Source organism: Drosophila persimilis, unplaced genomic scaffold, assembly GCF_003286085.1.
Source record: "Drosophila persimilis strain 14011-0111.01,24,50 unplaced genomic scaffold, DperRS2 tig00000002-arrow-pilon, whole genome shotgun sequence".
In the NCBI taxonomy this organism is placed as follows: Eukaryota; Metazoa; Arthropoda; class Insecta; order Diptera; family Drosophilidae; genus Drosophila; species Drosophila persimilis.
The window spans coordinates 6,324,306-6,347,990 of NW_020825289.1; the positions used below are offsets into that span (position 1 = coordinate 6,324,306).

At 47.4% G+C, this 23,685-nt stretch overlaps 4 protein-coding genes across 6 annotated transcripts in view; 3 read left to right on the plus strand and 1 right to left on the minus strand.

Annotated features, from left to right (window-relative positions):
• Positions 1–22,696, minus strand: part of LOC6590970 — a 39,588-nt gene extending 16,892 nt beyond the window's left edge. Inside the window, exon 1 of one of the 2 annotated variants that reach the window (XM_002015870.2) lies at positions 21,733–22,696. The gene's annotated coding sequence lies outside the window, so the exon portion shown is untranslated. Of the gene's footprint in view, positions 1–3,495; positions 3,514–21,732 lie in introns of those variants that run through there. The other variant, XM_026986974.1, reaches the window with a different exon arrangement.
• On the plus strand, positions 4,940–5,916 carry LOC6591186 (histone-like protein 18C). The gene is made up of 2 exons (XM_026986976.1): positions 4,940–5,282; positions 5,345–5,916. Exons 1-2 carry the CDS (start codon positions 4,953–4,955, stop codon positions 5,660–5,662), a joined length of 648 nt encoding a protein of 215 aa, XP_026842777.1. The 5' UTR covers positions 4,940–4,952; the 3' UTR covers positions 5,663–5,916.
• Positions 7,777–8,731, plus strand: LOC6591187 (histone-like protein 18C). Its single transcript, XM_002015875.2, has 2 exons — positions 7,777–8,099; positions 8,162–8,731. Exons 1-2 carry the CDS (start codon positions 7,803–7,805, stop codon positions 8,477–8,479), a joined length of 615 nt encoding a protein of 204 aa, XP_002015911.1. The 5' UTR covers positions 7,777–7,802; the 3' UTR covers positions 8,480–8,731.
• On the plus strand, positions 10,388–12,557 carry LOC6591188 (sodium-dependent nutrient amino acid transporter 1). Of its 2 annotated transcripts, XM_002015876.2 has the most exons (7): positions 10,391–10,910; positions 10,966–11,340; positions 11,407–11,596; positions 11,653–11,935; positions 12,015–12,191; positions 12,252–12,352; positions 12,414–12,557. In XM_002015876.2, exons 1-7 carry the CDS (start codon positions 10,438–10,440, stop codon positions 12,483–12,485), a joined length of 1,671 nt encoding a protein of 556 aa, XP_002015912.1. In that variant the 5' UTR covers positions 10,391–10,437; the 3' UTR covers positions 12,486–12,557. The 2 variants fall into 2 exon arrangements, with proteins under 2 accessions (XP_026842776.1, XP_002015912.1); XM_026986975.1 differs by lacking the exons at positions 12,015–12,191; positions 12,252–12,352; positions 12,414–12,557 and having other exon boundaries at positions 10,388–10,910; positions 11,693–11,869.
• Positions 22,697–23,685: the final 989 nt, after the last annotated feature.

Consider the following 23,685-nt stretch of genomic DNA (forward strand, 5'->3'; position numbering starts at 1 on the left):
CGCACAGCAGACAAACTTCCCAACAACTTCATTTTCGGTGTTTTGGAGTGTTCTTACATGCCTTGTTCCTAGAGTTCAAAGGGTATATTGGGCGCAGAAACTATTTGCAACAGGCAGGACGAAGCATTCGCGAGCGGATCTTTATGTCTGCATAGGCACCGTGATCCAAGAGGCAATGAAAGCTAAAGGATCCACCAATATCCGACGCCATGGAGTCTTTGAGAATTACAGATCATTTTCAAATTATAGGGTATCCCATGGTCGCACTACGCAGCTTTAGGCTTCTTCCAATGGCTGCTGTTAAAAGTGTTGGTGGTTTCTCGCTGGTGTTGGTGCTGTTGATATTGTCAGAGTGGGTGTCACTGTTCTCTAGGCACGGTTCATGCTTGAATCATGCCTCCAGCTTACAACACAATCAAAGGACCCAGACCCAGAACCAGACATTAACCATACCGCTTAACCCTTATTCCTTCTGCGGCAGAAAGCAGAAACCCCATTGCAATTAGACTATAGAGCTTTCCAGCGGCGAAAAGGAGGGGAAGGAAGGTCCCCAAAATTACATTTAATCATTGTTATTTTAGGCACTCTGACCCCGTCCACTCGGACTGAGTGTTTCGCTGGCCTTTTCCCCGCCCTGCCTCATCCCCGGCTGACACAAAAGCCAAACAACAAATCCACGTTTATATATACACAATATATCCTGGGTGGCATGCTCGTAAGTACATTTGATAAAAAGCCACTTAGTGTGGCATTCTGGACTTAGCCAAAGCCCAACGAAATCTCCACCAAAATATCTTCCACACTCTCATCCATAACCCATTTAGGAGCTGCTTCTGTGGGATGGATTGGTGGTGCTACTGCTGCTGTTGCTGCTGCCAGAGCGCTTAACACTTTGGTCTTGCCACACTTTTTGACAATATCAAACTTGAGTGGCACACAGCTGACAGCAAAAGCGGGGGACAGTGGTGGCAGTGACTCGGGCGGCAAATAAATAACGTTTAAAGCGTAAATATGGTAAACGACGTTAACGGGCGGCGCCCTCAAGTGTCAGCTGGCGGCTGTCAAAGCCACAAGAGGCCATGGACACCCACACACTCTCTTTCACCCCTCGTTCCCACCACAGTTTGCCAAATTTTGAGAACATTTACATTATGATATTCCTGCATTACAAAATAATTCTGTCAAAATTTTTAAATATATTTCTAGAAGTTTCTAGCTTTTATTTATAATATTAACAGCAGAATGGCATAATAGATATCTCAAAGAATGGCTGGTTTACTCCTAAGTATTCAAGTCATAAATTCAGTGGAAAATATTTACTCATTTCCTTTTAAATTTGAGGATCAAAAGTTTCTCTGTCTCGGGACTCGTGCCTCTTCTTGGAACTGAATTGACAATGAAATTCGCTTTTTTTCCCAATTTTCCACTCTCGTGCCATTTAGAAAATTCCTTGGAATATGTTTCTCCTTATTTGATTACAGCCAAATAAATTTTAAATTCCTTGTAAAAAAGTGCAACATTTTTCATTCCGCTTCGTCCTTCAATGAGTTATGACCATGGAAAATAATAATCAAATGTTAGAGCAACGACCAGTGTACGAGTAGTATGTGTGCCTCTTCTTTTTCCCCCTGATCCACAAAGTGACAATGAGATTGCGCATACGCCGCTTGGCCCCAAGATGTTCCACTCACAATTACGCTGCAGAAATGTCGAGCATTATTAGAACGACACTTGTTGAAGGGCAATTGGAAGGGGATGGGGACGGGGATGGCGGAAAATCCTCAGCTGTCAGCTTCCATTGAGGTTCGGTTCGCCAAAGCTGCCAAAGACATTTTCAATGAATGCGAAATTCCCTTTCGGGCCGGGAATCACAGAGCTATAAAATTATTTCTTGGCATGCAAATTGCATTTCGACCAGAGCCACCACAGTCAAAGCCACAAGTGGGGTAAAGGGGGGGTGGGGTAACGTTGCATTTCCTTTTGGCTGCGCTGTCAACAGCGGATTGCAGATAAGCCCCAACCAAATGGATTTTCATGGATTTCCCCCAGCCAAGTTTCCTTCCAGTTTGGCGGACAACGAGAAATACTTTTCATATTTAATTGCAACGAGGGGGCACGAGCACCCCTGAAAGAACATGTGGCCAAATGCCGGTGCCAAAGTGCAGGCCAAGTGCCACAGAAAATTACATCAAAGGAATGAAAATTTGCCAACTTGCAATTGAAATTTGTTTGCCAACTCAAACACGAAGACGAACACGGTCTTGGGGGCCATGGGGGCCATGGGGGCCATGGGGGTCGTGGTTCTTGGGCATGTGGTGGCTTTGGGGCTGTTGCCCTCAAAAGTTAGTCGAAATTAGACGTGGCAGGCAAGTAATGGAGACACCCGAAAGGAAATGCTTATTATTTGCATAAGCTCCACACACACAAAGCCCCCGACAAGTGACAGGACAAACGAAGGGCCGAAAGAAATGCAAATTGTGCCGGAAAATTTAAATGTCAGTCAACAATTCAGTTGTTAAACTCGCATTACAAACAGAGACAGGGACAGGCACAGGCACAGGAGGTGGCACATGCTCTGGCTTTGGTTATACTGTTGCCAGGGACTGTGTCGATCTCAGGGCTCTGTTTTAGATGCTGCGCTTAATCGAAAAGCGTGCGTGCCAGATGGAGTGAGTGGGGGGCCGACTAGCTTATCATCTCTGCAAAGAAAAGAAAAGAAAATAAGAGGAGGGAAAACTTTCCTCACACACTGCCAGAACTGCCAAAACTTTTCACTTTTGTTTCGGTTTTCGGGATTTTCTTTGCAGCAGCTTTCGGTTCTGCCATTCGATGTCAATTTTAAGTTTTTGCGTTCTCTCGGTTCGGATCGGATCGGGTGTGCCGAAATAAAAGTTTTTTGTGTGCCACAAGTTTGGGGCAATTGTGCGAATCCTTTCGGCCGCTGTGCCGCTGTGCCGCTGCAGCATGCAGCATAATCGATTCGCATCTTGCCTTTTTCATTTTAATAACTTTTTCACGACTCCCGACCGGCAGTGCAACAATTACGTGCAGCAAGTGCAATAGCAGCAAACAACTAACAAGCCAACAAACCAACAAACAGCCAACAAACAAGCGCCAGCCATCGACAACAATGGCAACAAAGGACGGCCATAAAACTGCGCCATACAGCGGTAGAGGAAGCTGGGCACAAAACTGCAAACTGGGTTAAACACTTGGCCAGAGTTTCCGCCAGAGTTTCCACCTGAGCTTCTTCCCTTGACATTTCGCCGGAGTGCAACTTTGTTGCTGCTCCGCGATGCATTCAAGTGGCATGTTGCCTTGGCTCGGCCATAATTGAGGCACGCGCTAAGCGCGCCGCAGCGGCGGGGGCAATGCGAAATCATTTCTGGTCGAAACCCCTTTCGGAATGCAGGCTATGGTTGGATCCAATTACTAGGTGCCACGTAGTCGGGCCATAGCACATTCTGTGCAATTATTGCTGCAACTTCCACTCACCCAGAAGTTAATTTCCGCTTGGGCGCCGCAGCTGCAACGAGAGAATGCGAATGGAGAATAGTTTATAATTAATATTAACGCATTTTCGTTTCAATAATGAATGGAGCTAATTTATTTACAACATGCCAACCGCAAGCGCGGGCTGGGAGCCCCCTTCTCCCTGGTGGGCAGGAGGCCGTGTCGGAGCAGCATTTGGGGGCAGCGTAGGGACACGGTTTTTGTGTGGCAGGTGGCAGGGCAAAAGTTTCATTTTGTCAGAGCTGTGGCAGCCAACGCGTTTTAATTCAATTGAAAATGATTAAAAATTAATTCCAAATTAAATGTAAGCTCAATGAAATTGTAGTTAAAAATTGGAAACAGAAAAGGGGCGGAAGAGCGGGGAGGCTGAGAGAGAAAGAGAGACATATTATTGACATGACGTGACAAAAGGGAGAAAGAGAGTGCGAAAACGCTGGGTAAAAGTTGATTGGATGGTAAATGTCGAAACTTAAACGAAAGAACACACAATCACGCACACGCACATCATCACATACGCGCGTGTGTGTGTGTGTGTGTATGTGTGTGGAAGCGGAAACGGAAGTTGTTACAAAGTCTGTTGAAATCAATTTAAAAAGTAAACTTGTTACGTAGAAAAACCGAAACAAGAGAAACCGAAACGGAAAAAGCAAAGAGGAGCCAGGAAAAATGGGAAAACTAATTGCACAGGGCACACTTTTTTGCTTGTTAATGGGCCTGCAAACGAGCTTCAAGTTTTCCCTCCTCCTATTGATTCCTACACACACACACACACACGGGCGCTCCATTTTGTGGCACCATGAAAGTTTTTGCCTCATTTCGCTGGCCCTCATTGTTTTTGCACTCTCGAAAATCTGCGTGTGGCAGGGGCACGGCACAGCCCTTTTGCAGCTGCAATTAAAGTTAGTTGAGGACCGCTCCACCCCACAGCCCTCCTCACAACTACCACCAGTACTGTACTGCACTTTAATTAACCCAACTCCAGGACTCCATTCTGCAGGACTGCATTCTCCTTTCCCAGCTAATGGCAATTTATGGGCGATAATTTATGGTCTAAATACATAAAAACAAGTGAGAAAAAGGGGAACAAAGGAGCGAACAAGGGAATGCCAATACATACTCTTTAATGGTAAAAGCTTCACTTAATGCAGATCGATTTTCTCTACAAAGAGAGGAAACTTTTGTCAACAATACCCTGATCCTGCCTTTCCAAACTCAAAACTCAATTTGGAAACACACAAAAATACCCAGTCAATGGAGTCTCTGAGTTTTCACTTGAACAAAATTTGTTTGGTCGAAAGCAAGGCCAGGCCTCAGTTCAGTTTAAGGTTTTTATTCATACGAGAAACATCTAGCTACAAATTCAAATTGTTAAGTTTTTTGTGAGCATCCATTTTGACTTATACTTTTTCCAAAATTGTTGTACCTTTTTTTGAGACAAAATGTCAAGCTCTGTTTCAAATTCGAGCGATGAATCCGAGATTAACTATCTTTTATCGTGTAACTCGGAAAACGCAGAAAGCAGCGGCGTGCACCCAATCAAGTCAGCAGAGGAAAATCCAAAGTCCTCATCGAAAACCGAATTGGGGAGCAGCGACGTCGATGTCGCCCTCCCAGATTCGTCCAGAAGGAGCTCCGCTGTCGCGTTTTTAAATTACATGCGGGAATGCAAGCGCCGGTTTGGATCCAAGCACCTTGGGCAGGGGTTTGCAAATGCCGCGACGAAACGTTGGAGGGCGATGTCCCCAGAGCACCGAGCCCGGTACCGACGGGTGAGTTCCTTGTGCATCTAAGTCCACCAGTGAGTGCAGCAACTCTTTTGTGGTCCCAACAGTCCGAATATCGATCTGCCAGATCCATAAAGCCAAGCAAGAGCAGCCTGCTTTGCAGTGAAGAGGAGACTTTAGACAGCACGGGAGCTCTTTCAGTGGTTCCTTCGGGTTTCTCCCTGGACAAGGACTGTGACATGAAACGCAAAAGAAAGCGCAGCTGCGGCAAGTCTAAGCGAAAGAAGTCGGCTTGTGGCAAGCGCAGACGCAGGAAGTCCGCTTGCAAGAAACGCAAGAGCCGCAAGTCTAAGAAAAGCTGCTCGAAGCCACGCCGCCGCAAGTCCCGCAAGGCGAAGTGCAAGAAGGGTGGGGATCCCCACTAAGGTGGTATTGGACCAGAGAGAAATTACTGTAAATTCGCACAACGGGCGGGGAAACCTCCAACCTGTCTCGATTTGGACCTGAAGAAGCGGCACCAGGGACAAAGTCGCGAGCGATGATCCGCGATTCTCAACCTCTGTCGCTGCCCAGCCAAGAAAAGGAACTTCAAAGCTTGGAAGGCCCCAACCCAACTATTCGTGACACATCGACCTCTTACCACCCACCAATAAATGTATGTTTTCTTTAAATAACCTAATTTCTGTATCAGTACGTGGAATTGTCCAAGATGTTACCATCGCATCCAATCATCTCCAGAATGATAATATAGTGGCATAAAAACTTCCAAAAAGTGCCAGAAATAACATATAAACAACCGCTTGCTATGTTTTCTCCGAAATATTTCGATTGAATTTCCGTTGGACCGATTATTCGGAGGGTAGCCAATAATTAATACTTTTAATAATTCAGAAAATCAACCTTTGGCTTCCTGTTGTCGCTGTTCCATAAAGCGTACCGCTGCCGTGCGACTAATATTATTTTATTTGGCTTGGATCTAAGCGGTTACTGGTTTTATTCAGGTTTCCCTGGACGTCTGGAAACAAAAAAGGGAAGATATCCAGATCTCCCAATTTGACGACTCCGAACTTCTTTTTGTGGGGTTATTTGAAAAGCAAAGTTAACGCCAGCAAACCATAGAAGAGTTCAAGGAGAACATTGGTGCCATACCACCCGAGGATCTCCAAAAAAGTATTTGAGGAATCTGCCAAAAAGGCATGTTTTATTGTGTCCAAGAAATGTGGCCACTTGATTGATATTGTGTTTAAAAATCATTTTGAATAAATTCGAAATGACCAAATTATATAAAAATACCTCGTAGTTTAAAATCGGTTGTTCGATATTTACACAGCGTACTAAAAGATGGCGCATCTTGCATATATTTATTAGTACAGATATCTTGTGTGTTTATATCATCTCCACTTTTAAGTAAGGGACTGACCAGAAGGTATCAAATCGTATTCTAATTTATTTCATCTTTTCTCTGCAGTCGGCTGTGTCTGCAAAGTTGGGAGTACCGGTGGGAGGCGAGCTGTGATTGATTTTTTGGTCATTGTCCTAGTATCTCATCCTTGACGAGTTTGTGGAGAGTCTGTGTGGAGAGACCTTGGTGCCTGGGTGATGGTTCTCAGGATTCTGGACTGTGCTCGCTGGACAGTGTCGAATTTTCTTTATAAGAGGACTTTATAGTCCCAGCTTAGGGGAGAGTGACGGTTTATTAGCCAGTGGAAATCTGGCTGTGAGAAGCGTCTTCTTGGCTTCTTTGGGCTGCCGCCAGGTGAACGTCTGTCCAGATGGACGCCCAGGTATATTTAGCACGACGCGTGCCTTGTTTAGTACCAAAGGAGGACAGCTGTGTTTGTTAAGAGTAAAAGCAACATGCTTTAATTTATGTTCGTTGTCGCCATCACTCAGCAGTTAATAGATGGAGGACTAGTTGTGCCGGTGCCTTCACTGGGCATCTGGTGTCATCAGCAAACGTTGAGGTTGTTACCTGGTTATGTTAAGGCATTTCCGTCATGCACGGCTTTGGGCACTCCAGCTTCGATTATGTTACATCTCACGCCCAAGAATTGACTCGAGCAGCTTATGGGTGTTTTGTGGCAGCAGCTTTGTGATTCCTACGTTTTTGAATAGTGCCTTGCAGTAATCCCGCTGTTCAAATGCAGTACGCACCTCTGACGTGATGCGGTTGACCTGATCATCGTTAAGTGCTTTTCTCGAAAGCCGCATTGATGCGATGGTACTAAGTTGGTACAATGCGCTTATGTGCATTTTTCAAATAGCTTTAAAAGACATGTGAGCAGGTTAATTGGTCTGTACGACTATGGCTGCCTTTTAGCAATTACTTCTCCCAGCTAAAATGTGCATAAATTTTCCACAAAAATACCCAATCAATGGAGTCTCTGAGTTTTCACTTGAACCAAATTTGTTGGGTCGAAAGCAAGACCAGGCCTCAGTTCAGTGTAAGGTTGTTATTCATACGAGAAACATCTAGCTACAAATCCAAATTGTTAAGTTTTTTGTGAGCTTCCATTTATAACTTTTAGATTTTCCGAAATTTGTTGTAAATACTTTTGAGATACAATGTCAGTGTCCGGTGTAAATTCGAGCAATGAATCCGTTTTACGCACTCAATTCGCTTCCTCAATCGAATTGGAAGTCGACAATGCAAAGCCCTCATCGGAAGCCGAATTGGGGAGCAGCGACGTCGATGTCGCCCTCCCAGATTCGTCCAGAAGGAGCTCCGCTGTCGCGTTTTTAAATTACATGCGGGAATGTAAGCGCCGGTTTGGATCCATGCAGTCCGGACAGAAGTTTGTAAACGTCGCGACGCAGCGTTGGAGGGCGATGTCCCCAGAGCACCGAGCCCGGTACCGACGGGTGAGTTCCTTGTGCATCTAAGTCCACCAGTGAGTGCAGCATCTCCTTTGTGGTCCCAAAAGTCCGAATATCGATCTGCCAGCTGCATTAAGCCAAGCAAGAGCAGCCTGCTCTGCAGGGAAGATAATGAGTTAGACAGCACGGCAGCTCTTTCAGTGGTTCCTTCGAGTTTCTCCCTGGACGAGGTGGACTGTGACATGAAACGCAAAAGAAAGCGCAGCTGCGGCAAGTCTAAGCGAAAGAAGTCGGCTTGTGGCAAGCGCAGACGCAGGAAGTCCGCTTGCAAGAAACGCAAGAGCCGCAAGTCTAAGAAAAGCTGCTCAAAGCCACGCCGCCGCAAGTCCCGCAAGGCGAAGTGCAAGGGTGGGGATCCCCACTAAGGTGGTATTGGACCAGAGAGAAACTACTGTAAATTCGCACAACGGGCGGGGAAACCTCCAACCTGTCTCGATTTGGACCTGAAGAAGCGGTACCTGGGACAAAGTCGCGAGCGATGATCCGCGATTCTGAACCTCTGCCGCTGCCCAGCCAAGAAAAGGAGCTTCAAAGCTTGGAAGGCCCCCAACCACCTATTCGGGACACATCGACCTCTTACCACCCCCCAATAAATGTGTTTTCTTAACCTGCTCTAATTTCTGTTTCAATTTAGTCCGATACGGGAATTTGTCCAAGAAGTTACCAACGCATCGGGTGCGATTTTTTCCAGAAGGATCGCGGGGGCCCTAGAGGATGTATAGTCTCGGAGAACTAGGCTTCAAACAAGAGGCATGAACGGACTGTTGATGCTGATCAATACTAGATATACTTTATGGGGTCTGTCCTTCATTCTGGCTGTAACATGCACGTACACAAATCTAATATATCCCTAAACTCTTCGAGTACCGGCTATAAAAGGAAAACATTGTCCAAACGGATTTGAAATATTAATTTATTAGAGGAACGTATTCCATTGGCCAAATCACTTTTTGAAGCATGCACAATCTGCAAGCGGAATGGAATGGGAAATGCATGAAATCCGAATGCAGATTGCAATCTGGTAATCAATGGGAATTTAGAGAACTGAAATCGATTTCGCTTGCAGCCGACTAAAGCCCCTCCGTCAAAGCGTATCGGGAATGCAGAAAAAAGAGGAATCCATTTGCATTCGACTTAATTACTAGTGAGTGCTTGTGCTAGTGCTAGTGCCGCATCTAAACCCACGACCAGGCCGCCACAGTGCAGGCAATCAGCACTATCAAAGGCATTTAATTGCCATAAATCTGGAAAAGTTGTTAAAAACCCATTTAAAATTGTCACCAAAATGGAACGCTCAACTGCTGCCTCAGTGGCATTTATCCAACTATCTGCCAGCCGCCATCCGCTTCTCTCCACTGCACACCACTCATCCTCTGGCGGATTCCACTCCTCCATCCAATCTACGTCTTGGTTGAGCTAAGGAGCTTGGCCTGTAACTGGCAGCATGTTTCCTGCTTCCTGCTCCTTGCTTCTGTTCTTCTGTTCTCCTGTTGAGCTTCAGTTTCAGGCTGCACTCGCAGTTGCAGTGGCTTTCGTGCTGGGATGTTAATTAGAAAACTCTTGAAAATTATTAAAAACTTTCCGAGCTGTCAGACAGACAGGCACAAAGACGGAGAGGTGGATACAGTGAGAGAGTAATAACCCAAAGAGCTGCCAACTTAGTGGGAAATTTCGTGAGAGAGCTTTGCTAGTAGATGTTTGTTGATGACTTTATGAAATATCTTTTGCTTTGAGAAGAAATTGGTGGCGTGTACGTGGTGGTGGAGAAACTCTATAAGAACTCCGGGGTTAAAATTCATTAATTAACTTTGCTTAAATGCTGAAATTCGAAGAAAATCTAGGGGAAGATAGTCGAACCAGAGGGGACGATTGTGGTGCATTAATTGCGACATCATGTTTATGCATCTGTGGTTTCGTTATACTATCTGTGGCTTATTTTAATCTTAAATCGCAACGTAAGAGGCTTCCGCATTTCACAACTCGCTAATCCCTCCAGCCCTTGCAATGAGAAATGTCCCATTCAACGCGACCAATGAACATGATATCTCTAATAGATCCCATCTCAAGTGTCTCAGTCTCAGTCTCGGTCTGGCTGGCATCTGTGCATCGCTCACTTAGCGCCTTTTATTAGTGCCAATTAAGAATGATTCCGAGCTGTTTTCGAGATGAGATTACAGCCCCGGTCCGCCACGAACCAGATAAGCGAGTGTGGGTTTGACATTGTCGCACTGCTCTGGAAGTATCCACGTATCCGAGCATCTCGACTGTGATTAGTAAGTCGCGCCACCTCAAGGCGCACAGTTCACGCGAATCGAATCTGAAGATGGAGGTCACGAAGGCTACGAAACCAACGGAGCAGTGGGACAATGGCCTGGAGTTCCTCTTCTCGTGCATCTCCCTGTCCGTGGGCTTGGGCAACATCTGGCGGTTCCCGTACATTGCCTTCCAGAACGGCGGCGGCACCTTCGTCATTCCGTATCTGATTGCCCTGCTGGTGATTGGCCGTCCCGTGTATTATCTGGAGATAGCCTTGGGCCAGTTCACTGGCCGCGGAGTGGTCAAGGCCTTCGATATGGCACCCCTGCTCAAGGGCGTGGCAGTGGGACAGGTGCTGGCCACGGGGGCCTCGATTACCTACTACTCGAGCATCATGGCCCTGACCCTGAGGTTTCTGGTGGCCTCCTTGGGCTCGGAGCTGCCCTGGAGTCGGTGCTGGGAGAAGTGGGGCAGTGATTGCCATGATGGAAGCATCGTCAATGCCACGGGAAAGATGTCCCCCGCCCAGCTGTACTTTGAGTGAGTCCTACGAGGATTCTTCTAGTATGGGAGGTAACCCTTTCTTCTTCTTCAGACGTGAGATACTCCACGAAGTCCCTAACATTGACAATGGCCTGGGCATGCCGAACTTGGATCTGATCGGATGTCTGGCCGTGTCCTGGCTCATCATTGAAGCAGTGCTGATACGCGGCATCAAGAGCAGTGGCAAGGCCGCCTACTTCCTGGGCGTCTTTCCCTATGTGGTGCTCCTAGTCCTTCTGTTCAGAGCTGTAACCCTCCCCGGGGCCATGGATGGCATCATTTACTTCTTCAAGCCGCAGTGGCGGCAGCTGCTCGATCCACTGGTGTGGTATGCGGCCGTCACACAGGTCTTCTTCTCGCTGGCCATCTGCTTCGGGACCGTGATCACCTATGCCAGCTACAACAACTTTAACAGGAACGTCTACAAGTGAGTTGTCCCCTAGGGGAGTCCCCGATGCATGGCCTAACCTAGGCTCTATCGTCTCTCCCCCAGGGACATCGTGATCATCACCACCATGGACTCTTGCTCCTCGATCATCGCCGGCTGCATTACCTTTGGTATTTTGGGGAATCTGGCCAAGGAGACGGGAATCACAGATATTGGCAGCGTTGTGAAGGGCGGGGCCGGTCTGGCCTTCATCTCGTATCCGGAGGCTATTGCCCGGTTCGAGTATGTGCCACAGGTAAGGTATCGCGAGCTGCCTGCCCCTTGGGCGCCCTAAAGCACAACTACCTAAAGATGTTCGCGGTCCTCTTCTTCCTCATGCTCTTTGTCCTAGGCATTGGCAGCACCGTGGGCATGGGCACCTGCATCCTGCGCGTCGTCCGGGATCACTTTGGGCCACGTACGACGCCCACATGGGCTCTGGCCAGCTGTCTGACGGTCGTGGGTTTCGGCGTGAGCATCGTTTACATGACGCCGGGCGGGCAATTCATTCTCAATCTGGTGGACTTCTATGGCGTGTCCTTCACAGCTCTGATCCTGGCCATTGGCGAACTGGTGGCCGTTGCCTGGGTCTATGGTGAGTCCCCTACCGCCTCTCCACTCATGCGAGTCCTTTGAGTGGCTGCTGGTCTCTTTCTAAGCACGTATCCTCTTAGGCGTCCATCGCTTCTGTGCGGACATCAAGTTCATGATGGGTATCGAGACGGGCTGGTACTGGCGCCTCTGCTGGCTGTTCATCACGCCGGGCCTGATGGCCGCTGTTCTCTTCTACATGCTGCTCGACATGTCGCCCCTCACATATAAGGGCGTGGCCTATCCCGCTTTAGCTCATGGTAAGAAAGGAGACCCAGCTCCTCCTCTCTCTCTCTCACTGCTCTCCTTTTCCCCCTCAGTTTTCGGCTGGTTCTTGGCCGCATTGGGCCTGGTCCAGTTACCAGGCTGGGCATGCTATGCCCTCTACAAGCAACGCCACCGCCCCGGCAGCTTCTTGCAGGTAGGTTGCGGTCTCATCCGCTCGAGCAGCCCACCTCATAACCCTAATATTTGCTCTGTAGAAGCTACGTGCCGCCTGCCAGCCAACGGACACTTGGGGACCAGCCAATGCACAGATGGATGTCAGCAGCTAGAAAATTAGGTTTCTCCATGGCCTCACGCTGCGTATACGTAATGCCATAGAGTATGGTATAAATAAAAATAGTTTTAAACAAAAAACAATGAGAGCTTAGGAGTTTTAGGAATCCAGGCAGGATGCAGCTGCTAATCCTGCTGCTGGTGCTGCAAGCACTTTTAATTACCTCAGGGCATGGCTCCAGTGGGGCTTCAAATGGGGCGTGGCTGTTGCAATATGTACCACAAATATGTAGTTGTGTGTGTGCTTAATGTTTGTGTTTGACTGTTTTGGAATGCCAGACATGTCAGCAATGCAGAACTGCGCAAATACTAAACGGAAACAACAGAAATAAAGCTGAAAGAGCGGGTCGAATCTCTCAATACCCTGGTAAATGAAAACATGCAAAAATAGAGATCGTTTTCGGGTGCAATTGTTGCTCAGACAATGAATACGCACAAACTGGTATAAGGGATTCGTGTCTATTGGATCCTCGATACCTCAATAGCCGCCTCGACGGAAGGCGGAAAAGATGAAATGGTGATGGAGTAAGCTGAAGAGCGTGCTTAAATAAAACATTCTGTTAACTGTTGTTCCACATTTTCATTTGGCGTGGTCCACACATGAGAGTCGGGAGGTGGGCAGTTGGGGAGTTGGGGAGGCCGGGCTGCATAGAGTGGTAAGGGGAGCAGCTCGGTGGAGTGGCAAAGGGGTCGCAAATCAAAATGGCTGGCATGTGACAAAGTTGAAAAGTAAATATGCAGCGGAATGGAAAAAAACACAGAGAGTGCTACACTGTTTCCACTTCCTTCCTATACTCGTAGTTTCCTCTCTACTCTGCTCTCCTCTCCTCTTTCGTTTTCATTTTATTACTCTATTTTACACTCTCTGCTCCTCGATGGGCAGCCTTCCTCTCGTCTCTTAGGTTGTCTGTTGCACTGCTTTTTTCCCCATCCTATGACAGCGCATTTATTTACATGTACACGAATTTATGTGTGAGTGTGTGACTGTGTGCGTGTGAGTTGTCAAAAAAAAGTGACAGTGTTAAATTTCGGTTCATCCCCTAACCACATAGGCCCTCCCCTGCCCCACCGAACAGAAATTGAAGTGTATGTTGACTTTGACTGACGTGTCGTTAGCGCTGAAGAGCATTTTTTTTTTTGTATTTAAGGGCGCGGGGCAACACTTTGCGTGTGTGTGGCACACACACATACATACATACAGACATGTCACAGAGACAAACAACTTTCTTTCACGTCCTTTCGTTGTTCGTTCTTTTAACGATGCGCGTAAATCTTGACATACTTTCGCCGCTAGATGAGCAGCAGCTGCGAAGGTGGAAAGGGGGTGGTAGGGCGTATGGTGAGTGATGGGGCAAGGGCCACTCACACATTCCACGACCATTATTAGGCATGTCCTATCCCACACTGTGGTACCCACGAACAGCAGTCAGTCACGATTGTGAACGCCGCAAAGTAGACTACACTGTTGGTGCAGCTGCAACCACACACACACATACGGACGCACACACACGGGCACTTAAGTATCTGGCCACACGCTGGCCAAGCGAATGCAAATCTTCCCCTGAAGTGGGATCCAGATAATCCTCATCAGCCGCATCATCATCATGAAATCCCAACTTCAGTTAGACACCAAAGGAGCACTCGGCCACATGGCTGAAAGCTATTTTTCCAACTCTCCTGCAAACACACAGATACCCCCATCCAGCAGATACTTTCACTCACTTACACACACACACACACACACACATGTGCACACAACATACATATGACGGAAGCAGCTGCCAGCCAGCCAGCCACCCTGCCAGCTCGTAGTTCTGCTGCATGCTCCATGCACACTCTTGACGCAAGCTTCAAGAGCATTTCTCTGGATCTGGCCCTAGAACGCCATCGCTCCATCCCATGTCGGATGCTATAAGCTCTTCCTCATAATAAATATGAGCTGAAATAGAGGAACATGCGCTTCCCTCTGGCATGTCGCACCTGTCAGCGGCATGGCATCCCTTGCGGTTCTTATAGTAAAAGTTGTTTCCTCTTTTATCTATTCACTTAACTTCAACCATCGGCCAGAGCAACGGCAATAACAGCGTGTATATGATCAAATAAAACATCCCAGTCGCAATCGATGACTTAAACTGTTTATCATGGTGCTCCTGCTCCTTTCGATGGCTTGTACGGCCAGCCTGGCGTATACTTAATGCGTCGCAGTGCTGCCACAAGTTGTGCACTTTCCCAGGCCCTGGGCCTGCGTTGACACTTGACTGAAACTTAATTGTGTTAAACATGAGGTAAAAAAAATACGGAACCATGTAGAAATTCATGGTTACCCAACATTAGGCCCCAAATTGTGTGCCCCCCGCTATCCCGTCAACAACTAATTGGAGCGAACATTGGGTCGATTATTTTGTGGTTCTCTGAGGCAATTAGGTAAATGAATCGATAGACTACCCCTAGACCCACCCGCTGTCTAGACAGCATAAATTTACTTATTTATATCTGAATATTTCGTGGAATGGTGGGTGTGCCGTGGGTGTATCTCAAATTACTGATTCATCTTGAGCCATTGTCTTGGGTAATTTATGTCATTTACCAGCATTTGCTGCTTATCAAAGTCACAATAAATTAAAAGTGAAATGATCTGCCCCTCAGTCAGATCTCCACTCCGGCTGTACTCCACTCCACCCACTGCCTTCCGTCTTGCAAAGCCAATTACGCTTATTACATAATTCAGCAGCAGCGGGGCATCCATGGGGCCATCCATGAGGCAAGGCAGTAGCCCACGCATCCAACAGATGGGAAAAATATGCAAGATATGGAGAAGGTGGAAAGAGAGAGACAACCACAAGGAGACAAGGAAAGGTAGTGCGGAGAGAGTGGGTGCTGCTATCATAAAGGAAAGTCAAGTCAAACAATTAAGAAGACCCCGTCGATGGACTAAAAGCCTTAAGAGTCCTGTTACCCCCTCTCCCCCAACCAATCTGGCAGAGTCCTTCCTCTGGCCACTCCCAGACACTCCCAGGTTGGGTCCAGGCCAGTGCCTACAAAAATGTGTCTGTTGGCCCGAATTTCAGGTTTCATTAGCAGAAGGCAATGTTTGGTCCGTACGTGTGTGTGTGTGTGTGCAAAGGAGTTCGGGCTGCTATCAGAATGTAGGAGAAAGGAGGAAGGAGGCCGGAGAGGAGCCTGCTATCCAGCTGACAACCTAATACGAATGTCGAAACAATATTTTCCATGTCTGCTAATGTGTTGGATCCGGGATACATACACACGTATACATATATGTATGTGCGTGCCACAAAGATAGACAGAGACAGCAACAGCGACAGAGAATGAGCAGAAGGAGAGACTGTGGCGAGACACTGGAATCCTATTAAGAAGTTTTCTATCGCAAATTAAAATCTAAATACGCAAACAAAATGATGGTGACGTCTGCGCCACGGGTTGGCCACGGCGTAGCGGCAGCCACCATTCAACCGAAAAGAAAGCACATCTACACGGCGAGAAAATACAGCGATTTGGGTAAAATTTCACGCAGAGAGCAGACATTCAGAGAATCAGGCATTGAGAGGGTCTTTATAAACATCGAATATGGATATACATATGTGGGAATTGTTTTATATCTGATAAATTTATATATTTATATTAGCCTCTCGGGGTTTTCACATGCCAAGCATTTTAGAACTTTTTTCCTCTTGCCTCTAGAAAAAGGCAGAGTTTTTTGTGGAATTTCTCACCGTGTCTCGCCAGCAAAGACATCAAGAAAATAAGTATTAGCCAGCATAAAGGTATTCACAAAACGGCAGACAACATCCCTTCTCTCTCTCTCTCTCTCTCTCTCGCTTTTACCCCTCTAATCCAGAGCCACGCCTCGTATTTCTCCTTTATTTGTGCGCTGTCTGCTTACAGTTTGAATTATAAGCTAGCGAAAATTTAATAAAGGCTGCTCCCCCGAGCACCGCCTTAGAGACAGAGACAAAGAGGGAGAGCGCCGCGAATGGGCCAGTGGGCCTGTGGGCTGGGGCAAGGACAACAGCAGAGGCGCCGCCCACTGTCTGCCGCACCTCCACGGCAGCAAAAAAAAAAGCAGAAGAAAAAGACTGACTATGACAATGTCAAAGAGTTTGCTGCACGCAACGGAGGCGTGGCAGGTGGCCTGCGACAACAAGAGCAGCAACAACAATTGTTTTGGAAAAGTTCTGGCCTGGCAAATGGCAAAACTTTTCCCAGCGCTGCCCGCCCCCTGGTCTCTGCCTTTCCCTTTTAGTATTTTGTTTTGTCCTTGCAACAACTTTAAGCCTTTATTAAATTGTGTGTCCAAAGTCAACAGCGGCAACAGAGGCAACAACAATGGCGGAAACGGACACAGAAACAGAAAGAACGTCATAGACAGAGACAGAGACAGAAGCGACAGCAACCAGAATTGACAGCAAAACAAACGATTGTCATTGTCAAGTGTGTGCGTCAACCTTTGAACCCGTCCCATTTCTGTGTCGAAGAAACACCACTTCCTCCTAGGCAGCCACCCGCCCCACGCGCCCCCTGAGGAAAATAGATGTCAAGCAGTTTTCCCTCCTGTCGACCGTCAACCCTCCCTCGGTCCCCACTTTAGTCAGTCGGTTTAAATTGAATTGTTAATTCGGCACAAAAACCTTTTCCCTTTTCGCCTTTGTCTCTCTCTCTGCCTCTCTCTCTGTCCCTTCGATTCTCTTGCCACCTCTTCGATTCTTACTGTGTGCGTCGCTGGCTCGCTTTGTCCCTTTCTTTGATTCCCATCAATGCGATTTGCGTCGGGCCCCGTCGACTTTTCAAGTGGGTAAAAATATATATTTATGTTGAACCCTTTTTTGTGGCAGCCTTTGTTTTTTTTGCTTTTGTTGCGTTATGCAAACATTCGACTGCCTGTGACAACGCCACAGGAAGCATCCACCGTCCCTGCCGCCCTCCCTCCTCCTGTAGACCCCATTGTCAATGGCAGATACACCATACACCTGCACTGGATGGCGGCTAAAGTGCCTGTCCATGGTTGTGGTACTCGATGCCATTATCTTTTTGTTCTTCCGATATTTGCATATTCCGCACTGCCAAAGCCCTTCTCCCGTTCCCGTTCCCGTCCCCATTCCCGTTCTGTAGGCGAATCCTGCAACAGTTTCGCCTCCAACAATCCGCAATGTTTGCCTTCCGCTGCTCGGTTCACAGGACTCTCACCGGCCATACCCTTCTCCACGTACCATTCCACCTTTTATTGTCTCAATTGTTGCCAGAGCATAAATCAAGCGCAAAGCACAAATATTTTTCAAGTGACAACAAATATATAATGACGGAGCACCTGAATGGATGATGGTCGCTGGAACTGTGGCTCTTTGTTGACTCTAGCCACCGCAGTCCTCCCCTTCCTGGTGGCGCTGCCACAACAGCTGCAGTTGGTATACTCTAACTGGTATCGGGGCTATCTATCTAATTAGATCTAATGACTAATTGGAAGTTCGGGAAGGACTTCCTTATAGAATCATGCCTAATTAACCAATATCAACCACATGATAAGTAGAAAGAGATGCGTTTGCGAAGGAACCAGACATTCAGGTTTTATGCTGGTCGAAAGCGAACCACTCCTTCAGGTTTCACGCCATGCACTGCTTTAAGACACCAAAATGAACCAAAGCTTCAGGTTTAGGCAATAAACTGCTTGCAGGTAAAACTAACCAAAGCTTCAGGTTTCATCAGCGCACTGCTTGATCGGTTGCTTTTCAAGGGCAAAGAATGGACCAAACGTTCAGGTTTGAGTTTAATGTACTGCTTGACGGATCATTTGCTTCTGCTGCTCGATGCTGTTTTGTTTTTGTCATCTTTGGTGTATTTATCGTATATTTTTGATACTTTTCAGCAGAGCATCCGATCTTCGGTTGGCCCGCTCGATTTCCGGCCAGTGTAGTGCTCCACTTTCCGGCATTGCGACGCTGTGGCTTGCGCTTTGCTGATTTCGTTTTGATTACGGCAAATTGTTTTTAGTTGCCTTCGCCTTGCGGGTCCTTCCATTCTGCTCCTTTCGTTTCCTTTCCTTTCCGTTTTGTGATTTGTTTTGTGGCCAAGTTTATATTGCGGCATTTGTGCAGTTTCCGCGACTCGGTTGATTTGCATTTATAGCTGCGGTAATCACGGGTCAAGTCCCAAATTAGATTTACCCAAACTCCAACCTCCACTATCCTGCCAGAGGCATGTCCCAAGGTCTGACCTTAGCTCAAAGGTAAGCATTGACAAAAGTTCTTGGCAAAATGGGAATTGCGTGCGGACCAGCCCCGGACCGCATTAAATATTGATGGATTCTTCTGTTTGTAGAGTAATTTCAGTAGCTTAATGCAATATGAATGACACCCAAATATCCCCTACAAAAATCCATCAAATCATATGCGAGGGCGGATGATGATTCCTGGGAGGGGCAAGAGGCGGCCTCTAGGATCATTAGCCGGAGCAAACAGGGAAAACTTTGTTTCCAATTTAGTTTCGGTTTCGTTAATGCATTTTTCCGCAACTCTTTCGCTGGTTTTCGGTTCTATTTTTAGTTTGCCCTCTTTCCCAGCCAAAGGCGTTAATTAACAACTTTTCCGATGCACAACTTTTTAATGAAATTAATGTCCCCGCCGGCCGGGTTAGTACGGTTAGCATCCCTTTACGCCCGCAAGTGTGCAAGAGTGCAACTTCAAATTCAACTGCAGGCCGCAGACATGCCACTGAGACGCTTCTAATGAGCACTGGAACTGGAACGGGGGAAAGAAATAGGACTCTTTCTAGTTGGAGCCCTGGGAAGCGGGGAACCATTAGTTTCTGGGCGTGGCCTTAACGGCGATCGACTCTTGATAACGTTAATAATGCGTAACGGCTCTGCATTTATGTCATGTTATGTTCCAAGGCCAAGCCACCAGCCGCCAGCCACGACCAGGCTAACACGCACACATGCCACGCCACTCCCGAAAGGCGCCACCCTGCCACACACACGGGACTGGAGTTTGGCCGCGTTTCGATTAAACAAACCTCCTCAAATATGCATTGACATTGAGGCAAAGGCAAGAGAAAGGTTGCTGGTGTTTGTGGTGGGTTCGAGGTGGGGGGAGGGGCGAGTACAGAATGATACAATGCAGCCAGCCAGGATATCCGGTGTCGCTTTTGCAGCGCACAAAGCATGTCTCTCTGAAAGGCTATAAAAGAGGATATATCACTCCCCGGTTGCATTCAGAAGCAAGACGTTTTTCAGCCAATGCCATGTCAGGAGTGCCCAAAAGCGTACAGTCACTATGCAATAGATAATAGTTTAGTATCTCCATGCGTTCTAGATGTTTTCACACCCAAATTGCAATTCTTTCCAAAGAAATCAAAACTTGTTCCATCACTGAATGATTTAAAGCTTTAAAAGTACAGTCACTGAAAGAGAATTATCTTATTGATTGGAGTACAGTCAGAACAAAACATCTTCAAGCTGCTGATGCTTCCAGTTGCACAACCGTACCGCCCGAATGGAGTAGGCGGAAGAGAACGAAGAAAGGAGAGCGAAAGGATTGCATAAGCCGGGCAGCGACATAGGACACCTTTGGGTATATATATATAGAATATATTTATATCGAATCACGTAATGAAGAAAGGAAAAGAGTTTCGGCTGACGACAGCTTTCGTCACTGTAGAAAATGTCAACGCCACGCATGCAACATTCCCGACGCTAAACTGACGCTCAAGGATAAGCAATCGCACACCAACACACACAGACAGTCCTCACAGCCCGTGTGCGTGTGTATCTGTGTTTGCAGTTGCTTGCGTAACGTAAAAATAGCCTTGAACTGCAGCCGTGCGCTTTCAATGGATTTGCATGCCACCCACACTCACATCCACATCCATTCCATACGCTCGGCTGCTCCCAAACGGCGCTCAAGGTCACGCGATGCCTACAACCACAAATGGGACGACAGCTGCGAGGTTGCCTTCCCCCGCATTGCAATTACATAAAGCTCCCGCCGTGGCAAATGTCATCCCAGATCCTTCTAATTGCCACTTGAGCTGCAGCAACTGTGAGAATGCCCCAGCTCCGAAACTATGCACCACAATTGCATTAGCGGCCAGAAAATCTCATGGAAAGTTGGGTCCTCTTCATGCAACATGCGAACAATGAAAGAGAGAGAGAGAGCGAGAGAGAGAGAGGCAAAAGAAAAACAAAATGAAACGCGAACAGCGGATTTCGAGTTGAAATCGAGGCGAAAATGGTCAGCGCCAGCTGGCTAGAGGGTCGCTCTGACTGTTGGGGCGGCGGGAGCAGCTAGAGGGTCGGTCCACGGGTGCGGGGGAAATCTGGTAATAGCTGTTAATATCATTAATTCCCATTTTCCACGATTTGGAAGTTGGGGAAATCTGAATGAGAGACCCTAATGAATATTTATATTTATTTATTTGCTTTGGCAATGGCTTCGGGCTTCGGGCTTCGGCTAGGGCTGTGGCAGCCCTCGCTAGTCGTGAAAACGTGCAACCGGCTCTGGCGCTGGCCATTTAATGTCCCTTCCGCTGACTCCCGCTTTCGTCCCACTCTTTTGGCTAGCTCTCCTTTCTGGCTTATTCCTGGCATATCCTTGCCATTTGGTTATGCTGGCAGCTCTTTCATTTTGCTTTTGGCTCTGCCATCGCCTGCGTCTCCATCTCCGCCTTCTCCGACATCGTCATCGTGTGCAAGTTGGCCATAAAAATGGAGTAACATTTATGACCCACATCAGACGGCACACACACACACACACACACACAGAGAGAGGGGGGACCCTCTGTGTGGATATGGATGAGCATTAGGAAGCCCAGGGGCAGGGCCAAGAGTTGGTGGGGCTTTTGGGGATGGCGCCTGCAAGCGCAACATTCACGGGGATATTTTATTTTACTGCTATTCCATTTGGCATTTCTCGCACCCCCCCCTCATCTCTCTGTCCCTCTCTTTCTGCTCTGCTGTCCTTTTCTTATTGCTCCTTTCGGCATTTCGCCATTTCGCCGATTCGACATTTACTTTTCGACTCGCAGCTCGTATCTTTGAGCAGGTTGATTCCACCTACCCATTCCTCATTCCCAGTCCTCTTCCCACGCTATTCGCTGCGCTTTCAACCCTTTCAACGATTCCTCTTCCACTCTGTCCGCCACTAACCCTTCATTTCAACGAAACTGTTTTTCAAGGTTAAGTATGCGTATCAGATTTTTCGCCATTGCCTTTGCAAGGATTTCCGGTACACTTACCCTTTTGAGCTGTCTGCCTTTGAGCCTTCGAGTGTGGTGTGCCGCGTACTGCTGTTTGTCCATCGACACATGTCGATGCCTCCTCAAGATGCTGCTGGTGTTGCAACGCCTCCTCCTCCTCCTCCTCCTCGCACACTGACCCACTTTGCTTTGTTTTGCGTGTTTATCTTTGTTCAGGCTGGCACTGCCACTGCTGCTCCTGCTGCTCCTGCTGCTGCTGCTGGAGCTACATCGTCGGCGGCTGCTTTGGCCGCCTGTTTACGTTGCATGCCTTTGCCCTTCTTCTCTTTAGTTCCGCCCCCCCTTCACTGTTTGTGTTTTTTTTAGTATGACCGACTTTTGGAAACAGCCAAAGAAGCACGCACACACAGTCTCAGTCACTCACTAGCGCAGAGGACTCGGCCATCAGCAGCAGCAGAGGAATTCAGTCCAAGAATGTGGTTCCCTCAGCTGGAAAGTAGGCAATGCAAAATGTACGAGGATTTATTTCAGCTCCTTTGCCGCGTTCCTATGCACTTTGGTTGCGTTCCCTCCCTCGCCTTTTCGGTGGCTAATTCCGTTACTTTCACTTTGTTAGGCTTTCGCCGATTGTCCGTGTGGTTGTGTGTGTCTCGTAGTGTTTGTGCTGGAGACACACGTGTGCGATTCGTGTGCGTGTGTATCTGCGCGTCGTCAGTTTACGTTTAACAGCATTGATTTTTCCTCCAGGAAGAAAGAAAACTCCACTTTAATTTCGCCACAATTTGATTCGATTTGAAATCTTTTTTTCCCAATTGCTTTTGCACCGTTTCACGTGGATTTTGAAGCACTTTTCGATTCGTTTTGCTTTAGTTCGAGTTTTGCGCGCGCGTGCTCCAACATTTTGCCCGCTCGATTTGTGTACAGGTGTGTATGTGCGCGTATATGTTTGTGTGCTTAGCAGTGTAATATACTATATAAGAGAACAGCCTGGCAGCAAAGAAAACCCGGCAGACGGAGCGTACGTCCGCTCGCCTCGACACTTCGCACACTTCTGAAGGCAGCAAAGAGCCGCAAACGGTTATTTATGGGAGTAACTCTCGGGCGCCGCTCTCTGCTGCAAGCTCTTTCCCCCACTCACGGCTCCCTCTCTCTCTCTCTTTTCAAACAACAAGCGGCGCCAGAATGTCTACGCATAAATAATACGCACTCCAAAGCTATGCCACGAGGAAGGGGGGCAGGCAAGGAAGAGCAAGTAAAACTCTCATCTCCATGCAAAGTAAGCTTCAGCAGGCAGGTGTTGGGAGAAAACGATGGGCCACAACAACCATGGCAAGCACCTTCCAATACATAAGATCTTGAACCTGTATTGAAGCCATGCATATGAGTGAAACTCATATAGAAGCGCGTATATAAACAACTATTGTTTATGTTACACATTCTTGAACAGCATCATGATCTGCCAAACTGCTGATCAAGCATTTCCCCAAAACACAGACAGAGCTCAAACGCACCCATACTGAGGCTAAGGGTCTCTTCCACACGCACTAATAAGATGCATGGGAGAACTCTCGGCTAAGCTTCAAAAAGATTCAAATAAACACTCTTGAATGAGAACTTAGATTAAACAGTCCAACTCTCAGCGTTACAAACCATTTCTGATTTGTAGGGCATCAAGTAGAGCTAGAGCAGAGGAGGAGACTCCAGAGACTTGAATCGAATGTTGAATTTGTCAATTAAAATATTATTTAATCTCGTTTAACTTTTAATCTTTCTCTCATTCTGTTACTTCCAGTCGGATATGCCCGGCATCTCCTCCACATGCATACGTCATCATAACGGTAAACAAAACTCGCATGAAAGATATTCCCATGGAGCCCATGGAGCTTTGGCTCGTTGTTGTTGCTGCTCGAACATGCGCAGTCTCCTACGCTCTCTCTCTCTCTCTCTCTCTCTTTCTCTCTTTGGTCACTGCGCAGCTTCGTTTATTGCTCT

Bases quoted from the DNA above. Each gene is read 5' to 3' on its own strand.
- LOC6591186 (XM_026986976.1), top strand. From the start codon at position 4,953: ATGTCAAGCTCTGTTTCAAATTCGAGCGATGAATCCGAGATTAACTAT. The intron at 5,283-5,344 runs GTGAGTTCCTTG...TGGTCCCAACAG, and splicing joins ACCGAGCCCGGTACCGACGG to TCCGAATATCGATCTGCCAG.
- LOC6591187 (XM_002015875.2), top strand. From the start codon at position 7,803: ATGTCAGTGTCCGGTGTAAATTCGAGCAATGAATCCGTTTTACGCACT. The intron at 8,100-8,161 runs GTGAGTTCCTTG...TGGTCCCAAAAG, and splicing joins ACCGAGCCCGGTACCGACGG to TCCGAATATCGATCTGCCAG.
- LOC6591188 (XM_002015876.2), top strand. From the start codon at position 10,438: ATGGAGGTCACGAAGGCTACGAAACCAACGGAGCAGTGGGACAATGGC. The intron at 11,936-12,014 runs GTGAGTCCCCTA...GTATCCTCTTAG, and splicing joins GGCCGTTGCCTGGGTCTATG to GCGTCCATCGCTTCTGTGCG. The intron at 12,353-12,413 runs GTAGGTTGCGGT...TTTGCTCTGTAG, and splicing joins GCCCCGGCAGCTTCTTGCAG to AAGCTACGTGCCGCCTGCCA.